The 7500-nt window shown below is 48.5% G+C and overlaps 1 protein-coding gene across 16 annotated transcripts in view; it reads left to right on the forward strand.

Moving 5' to 3' along the window:
• LOC135091016 (protein phosphatase 1 regulatory subunit 12B-like) overlaps positions 1-7500 on the forward strand; it is an 88131-nt gene that overhangs the window by 65351 nt on the left and 15280 nt on the right. For 2 of the 16 annotated variants that reach the window (XM_063988319.1, XM_063988320.1), the window contains one exon: positions 7073-7108. The exons of the other annotated variants lie outside the window; for them this stretch is intronic. In XM_063988319.1, the coding sequence (XP_063844389.1) occupies positions 7073-7093 (21 nt within the window). In that variant the 3' untranslated portion in view covers positions 7094-7108. Of the gene's footprint in view, positions 1-7072; positions 7109-7500 lie in introns of those variants that run through there. 16 annotated transcript variants of the gene reach the window in all.

Raw genomic sequence — 7500 nt, forward strand, 5'->3', positions numbered from 1 at the left:
TTCTTCAGTATTTTCCCATTTTTTTCCTCATTCTCCTCCTCTCCTTTATTATTTATTTTCCCCTTTCCTCCATTTCCTCTCTTTTTCCTTTGTTTCCCTTTCTTTCCTTTTTCGTCCCTCCTCATATACTACAGCACGATACTTTTCCTCCCCTTCCTTCCCCTCTTCCCTATTTCCTTCCATTCATCTTGTTTTTATTTCCTTTTTTCCCCCAGTTGTCTTTTTCTTATTCATCTTTTATCTCTCCACTTCCTCTTTCCTTCTCTATTTGTCCTCTTTTTTTATTCATTATTTCTTTTCCTTCCTCCTCCTTTCATTTTGTTTTTCTTACGCTACTTTACACCTCCTCTCTCTCTCTCTCTCTCTCTCTCTCTCTCTCTCTCTCTCTCTCTCTCTCTCTCTCTCTCTCTCTCTCTCTCTCTCTCTCTCTCTCTCTCTCTCTCTCTCTCTCTCTCTCTCTCTCCACCTGTTCCCTTTCTTACCTTCTGTACACGCCTATTTGCACCTCTCCCCTCTCTCTCTCTCTCTTCTCCCTTCTTCCCCTTCCTCCCCTCTCCTTGCTACCTTCCACTCTTCCACCCCTCTCCCCTCTATCCCTCCCTCTCCTCTCCGCTCTCTATCCTCCTCCCCTCTTTCCTCTCTCCCCTCTCCTCTCCCATCGGTCTGTCTGCGTAGTTGTAGACTTGGAGGGAAAAGAGAGAGGAAGAGGGAGTGTGTCTTACGTGGGCGTCGGCTCCCCTCTCCTCTCTCCCTCTCCCATCTTTCTCTCTCTCCCCTCCCCTCCTCTCTTTCTCTTCCTTTTGTGGGCGGCTTGGCAGGGTGAGGGGAAAGGGGGGCGCCCTGGCATCTCTCACACCTTTATAGAAGATGCCGCCCCCTTCTCCCCTCTCCCTCTCCCTCTCCCTCTCCCTCTCCCTCTCCCTCTCTCTTTCCATCTTTGTTCTTTCCTCCTACGTCTTGTCTTTCATTTTCTTTTTTTTTTTTTTCGTTTTCGTTTCAACTTCTTTTTCTCATTTCTTTTTGTTTCTTTCTTTGTGGTAATTTCTCCTCCTCCTCCTCCTCCTCCTCCTCCTCCTCCTCCTCCTCCTCCTCCTCCTCCTCCTCCTCCTCCTCCTCCTCCTCCTCCTCCTCCTCCTCCTCCTCCTCCTCCTTCTCCTTTCTGCTCCCTTTTTACCCCTTGTCTCCATGTCTTGTTTACTATATATCCCTTCTCTATTTATTCCTCCTCCTCCTCCTCCTCCTCCTCCTCCTCCTCCTCCTCCTCCTCCTCCTCCTCCTCGCCAAGAAAGGAAGCTTAAAAGGAAACAAACGAAGTATTTCTTAAATGTGGGAACGTGTATGCGTATGTGTGTGTGTGTGTAGACCTACCACCACCACCACCACCACCACCACCACCACCACCACCACCACCACCACTTCCTTACACAACAAGTCACAACCATCGCTCGTAAACACCCTCACTTTGACGCCCGAAATACCACCACCATCACCACCGCCACCACCACCACCGCCACCACCACCACCACCACCACCACCACCACCGCCTCCATCTCTTGGCGAGTGATAAAGCGAAGTTCTGTAATAATAGCAGCGAAGAAGCGACCGTGACACTGCAGAGGGAAGGAAGTTTAAGGAGGAGGAGGAGGAGGAGGAAAGTAGAATGAAAAGATGGAAAGATAAAGGAGTAAGTGAAAAAAAATGATAAGAGAGGAGGAGGAGGAGGAGGGGAAGATTAACGTAAAGATAGGAGATAATGAAACTAGGATAAAAAAGATGAAAACATGAATGAATAAAATGAATAAAAAAAGTTGAGAGAGAGAGAGAGAGAGAGAGAGAGAGAGAGAGAGAGAGAGAGAGAGAGAGAGAGAGAGATTTGGATGCGCGATGAAGGAAAAAGTAAGGGGAAAAAATACTGTAGTGTGATAAATGAGAGGAAGAAGGTGAGGGGAATGAGAGCAAGGTAAAACAAGACTAAGTAACGAGGGGAAGAGGGAAGGAAGGTGAGAGGAAAGAAAGAAAGAAAGGTGAAATAAGAGGGAAAAGAACACAAGTAAAATGATCTAGTGAGGGGAAAGAGAGCAAGGTAAAGCACGTTGAGGTAGTGAGGGGAAGGTGTCACGGTATTAAGGACTGAGGGAAGGAATGGGAGATGAGGGAGGGAGGTGAGAGGAAGCAGGGCAAGGTGAAGTGAGGGGAAGGTGTCACGCTCTGAGTAAGAAGGGCATTTGGCTAAGGGCGAGACAAATCGGTGCCTCATTGGTCAAAGATTATTTCCGGAACCAGGTGAGAGAGAGAGAGAGAGAGAGAGAGAGAGAGAGAGAGAGAGAGAGAGAGAGAGAGAGAGAGAGAGAGTACAGGTGTATATGCCACGTGTTTTTTATACCTGTCTTCCTCTCCCCTCACCTCAGCAGCCCCACTACCTGGTTCCCCTCTACACTTTTCCCCTCCCCACGCTTCCCCTCACTCCTTCCTTCCCTCCTTTCCATTAATTTCCTTCTTACTTACACTGATTGAAGTTCCCTTGGCCCCCCCGTCTCGCCCCCTTCTCACCCCCCGCCCTGCCCCCTAGTTTTCCCACGTGACCCCTCAGCTCTCCCCTCTCGGCCACCCCCGCGTTCCCTCCTCCCGTCTTGGCATGGCGTCACCCCCTCGCTGCCCGCCGTGATAGTAGCGGCCCAGCCCTGCCCGCCGCCAGTGTTCCTCTTTCTGCCTCCCGCACCGCCCGGAGCTCTTCTCGCGCCTCGCACAGACACTCAGGTGTTGGGTGTCGGAACAGCCTCAATCTCTTGTCGCCCCTCGGTGGCCCCGCGGCGTGCTCGTGCACTGGTGTGTTGCGTCAGGACTTTTGCCCATTGCCTGCAGTGACTAGCGCCACCATGTCCTTCCGGCGGCACTACGGCGGCGGCAGCTACGGCTCCTCCCTGGTGGCCTCGCCCATCACCTCCTCCTACAGCAGCTCCCGCGTCCTGAGCGGCGGCTACTCCAGCCCCTACGCCACGCCCCTCTACTCGTCCCCTCACAGCATGTACGGCTCCTACGGCAAGGGCGCGCGGACCAGATCTTCCTCGCTGCCGCGGGACGTCAAGGAACGCTCCCGGTCCAGGCACACCTCCCTCTCCCGCGGCGCGTCGCCCCCGCGTTCTAGCCACATCGGTGACACCGCCACCAACACAGTGCTCCTTGACCTCACCAGCACAGCACTTAACAGACATCACAGCTTCTCCGGCAGCAGGGCCGCGGGGCTCTCCGGCTCCTCCGTCCCCCGCAGCTACTCCTCCAGGGACTACAGCAGCTACGCCTCGGCCAAGGCACTAGCCAGGGCGGCGCGGTCCAAGTCTTTGGGCTCAGGTTCCATCTCCTCCCTCTCCTCGGGCTACGGATCACGGTCGGGAGTAAGTGTCACCACCCGCGCTTCACGCCGCGGCATCACCCCACCTTACATCACTCACGCACGCAGTCATTCATACTTCACCTTTTCCCAATCTCGTGTGACGCCCCGCGGCTGTCACGGTGACCTGACCTGTCTGGGTCCGTTAGGGCCAGCGGCGGGACTTGCTTCTCTTATTGCGCGCGACGTGAGCAGGGAGCAAACCTCGTGGGACTGATCTCCACCACCAGGCTTGCCGTGTCCTCCGTCATTCCAGTCCCTGCATTCATGTTTTAAAGTGCTTCTCATCCCTCACCTCTTCAACAAGTCCCTTCGTCCAGTAGAAGTAGTAGAACCAGCGGCTGTTGATATTAAGACGAGGTTTTCGAGCGGCCACTGAGGGTCACGTGGCGGGAGAAGTAGTGACCTCAGACTTGAGCGGCGGAACATGACCTGCATTGATTCGGGCTGGATTCTTCTTGCACTTATTTTCTTATTTCCCTTCATATTCTCCCTTTTTCCATCCCCTTCTCCCCAAACATTCTTCCTTCATTTTTCATCTTCCCATTTCTAGTAACATCTTCCTCATCATATCTCCTCTTCTCTCCCAGCTTTGCTTACTGTACTTCCCTACGTAGCTTCTTTCCTTCCCTTTTCCATCTTCCCTTCCTTCTCATCCCTTCCTCTACACTCCTATTCCTCCCATCCATTTCCGTCTATCCCTTCCTTTCCCATCCCTTATTCCCTTCCTTACCATTCCTCTTAACCCTTCCTTCCCTTCACTCCCTTTCTTCCTCACCCCTCTCCCCAGGCCGCGTGGGTTGTGATGGGGCGAGATGGTTACCGGGAAGGGGAAGGGGAGGGGGAAGGGACGTCATGACCTTGGTATATGTTTAGTACGCGCCTTGAAAAGACTTCCCCTCACTCCAGACACTCCCATCACCACCCACTGACAGCCTCCCCTCACCTCCCCTCCCTCTTCCCCTCACTTCCCCTTATCTTCCTTTCTGGATGACGCGCCTTCTTTCCCCAAGTGTGTTTTCCCTTCTGACTGTATGCTTAATCTCTCACTCTCTCTCTCTCTCTCTCTCTCTCTCTCTCTCTCTCTCTCTCTCTCTCTCTCTCTCTCTCTCTCTCTCTCTCTCTCTCTCTCTCAGCCAGCTAGTGCAACATCCATTTAAAACGAGAAAGAGAGAGAGAGAGAGAGAGAGAGAGAGAGAGAGAGAGAGAGAGAGAGAGAGAGAGAGAGAGAGAGAGAGAGAGAGAGAGACCATAATAGCTATTTACTACTGTTGCCATCTCGTCACGTAAAAAGGGAAGTAAACAGGTGTAAGCTTACCTTTACGGCGCGTGGAGGTGTTTAATAGGGGTGTAGGTAGCGGTGTAGGTGGTGACGGGTGCAGGGGATGGGGGAAGGGGTGTTGATGGGGTGGTGAAGGAAGGGTAGCCAGCTGTCAGGTGGAGGCGAGAAGCAGCAGGTGGTGGTAGTGGTGGTGAAAATTAGAAATAGTTTGTTTACATCACACATCACCATCTGGCCTGCGCTACGTAGCTGCTGACAACACACACACACACACACACACACACACAATAAAAAAGGAAGAAAAAAACAGCAAGACAAGAAGAAAGCGATTTACTAAAGATTAAAGAAAAGGGGGAGGAAAAAACACACACACACAAACAACAACAACAACAACAACAACAACAACAATAACAACAACAACAAAAATGCGAGACAGAAGTAGAAACGATTTACTAAAGAAGATTAAAGAAGATGCAAAAAAAAGCTTCAATAAAAATAGGTGAAGATAGCAACACACACACACACACACACACACACACACACACACACACACACACACACACACACACACACACACACACACACACACACACACACACACGGGCTTATCTCACTAGTAAAGCAGTATAATCGGAAAAAAATTAAGTCTGTCTTTTCCTTATGATCAAACTAAATATATACGTCGGAGTGTGTGTATTGCAGCCACGGTCCATTGCGTCACGTGACTGTCTGGGCCTTGCTGAGGAGGTGGTGGTGGTGGTGGTGGTGGTGGTGGTGGTGGTGGTGGTGGTGATTGTTATTGTTTTTATAGCATTTTTTTCATCATCGTTATTGTTGTTGTTTCTTCTTCTTCTTCTTCTTCTTCTTCTTCTTCTTCTTCTTCTTCTTCTTCTTCTTCTTCTTCTTCTTCTTCTTCTTCTTCTTCTTCTTCTTCTTCTTCTTCTTCTTCTTCTTCTTCTTCTTCTTCTTCTTCTTCTTCTTCTTCTTCTTCTTCTTCTTCTTCTTCTTCTTCTTCTTCTTCTTCTTCTTCTTCTTCTTCTTCTTCTTCTTCTTCTTCTTCTTCTTCTTCTTCTTCTTCTACCACCACCACCACCACCAGTGCTGTTACTGCCACTAATACTGTGACTCTTATCCTCCCTCTTAACTGTATCCTCCTCCTCCTCCTCCTCCTCCTCCTCCTCCTCCTCCTCCTCCTCCTCCTCCTCCTCCTCCTCCTCCTCCTCCTCCTCCTCCTCCTCCTCCTCCTCCACCCACCCACCAGGCAAGGTTACCATTAAGCCTGGCAGTATTTTCCGATTTTATTCACGTTTGGGTTAATTAACAGTTAAGCTCGTTCAATTTCACGCTCCTTCCTCGTGACTTGAAAGGATGTTGGCAGAATTTGTCGTGTCTTGAAGCGAAATTTATTCTGGGTAAAAGCAAAATTAGATGTGTATTTTTTTTTCTAACTCTCTCTCTCTCTCTCTCTCTCTCTCTCTCTCTCTCTCTCTCTCTCTCTCTCTCTCTCTCTCTCTCTCTCTCTCTCTCTCTCTCTCTCTCTCTCTCTCTCTCTCTCTCTCTCTCTCTCTCTCTCTCTCTCTCTCGGCCTTGGGTGTGCATAAGGTGACAGTTGTTTTCTCCATTTATCACTGAAACGAAGAATGAGGAGGAGGAGGTGGAGGAGGAGGAAGAGGAGGAGGAGGAGAAGGAGGAAGAAATAATTTAAGATCCAAGGAAGGAGGATTTTTTCTCTTTTTCTCTTATTTTATTGTGGGTAACGTAATATCTGTGTGTGTGTGTGTGTGTGTGTGTGTGTGTGTGTGTGTTAGGCAGCCAGTTTCTATCAATTTATGTCTCCTTATCTATCTGTATGTATATCTATTTATTTACTTAATGATCTATATCTATCTATGTATTTATGTACTTATCTGTGTATCTTATTCATTACTTACTAAATTTACCATTCATCTGTCTGTCTGTCTGTCTGTCTGTCTGTCTGTCTGTCTGTCTGTCTGTCATTCACCACTTAGACACTAATTTTAACCTTCATTAACAACACCTTCATTTAAACAATCACATGTGTCAGTCTGTCTGTTAATTCCTCTTGCCTTGTCGCCTTACCCCCTACCCCCATCATGACGTCATAGGCTACTCGCGTGCTGATTGGCTGTTATTATTACTCGCTGGCCAGTCGTTCTTGAGTGGTGATGAAAATATTAGGTGTATTGGTATTATTGTATTAAGTGTGTTTATTGGTGTTTTATTCTTTGTTAATCTTGTGGTAGTAGTAGTAGTAGTAATATGACATAAGCTATACTACTACTACTACTACTACTACTACTACTTCTACTACTATTTTATTTTTTTATTATTATCATTATGTTTTTTTGCATTATTTTAATTATATATTTTGTTCTTTCCAGGTAAGTGTGAGCGACAGGTAACAAAGTGTGCGTATGTTTGTATGTGAAGGTGAACATAGGTGAGTAGAGAGAGAGAGAGAGAGAGAGAGAGAGAGAGAGAGAGAGAGAGAGAGAGAGAGAGAGAGAGAGAGAGAATGTTATATTTTACTTTAGGTGACATTCAGATTTATCCTTGTTAGATATGATTGTGAGTGATGGTGATGGTGGTGGTGGTGATGGTGGTGGTTGTATTGCTCTCTCTCTCTCTCTCTCTCTCTCTCTCTCTCTCTCTCTCTCTCTCTCTCTCTCTCTCTCTCTCTCTCTCTCTCTCTCTCTCTCTCTCTCTCTCTGTGTGTGTGTGTGTGTGTGTGTGTGTGTGTGTGTGTGTGTGTGTGTGTGTGTGTGTGCGTGATCGTTGAGGGATGATGTTACTTAGAATTGATTTAAGA

Source organism: Scylla paramamosain, chromosome 36 (assembly GCF_035594125.1).
Source record: "Scylla paramamosain isolate STU-SP2022 chromosome 36, ASM3559412v1, whole genome shotgun sequence".
In the NCBI taxonomy this organism is placed as follows: domain Eukaryota; kingdom Metazoa; phylum Arthropoda; class Malacostraca; order Decapoda; family Portunidae; genus Scylla; species Scylla paramamosain.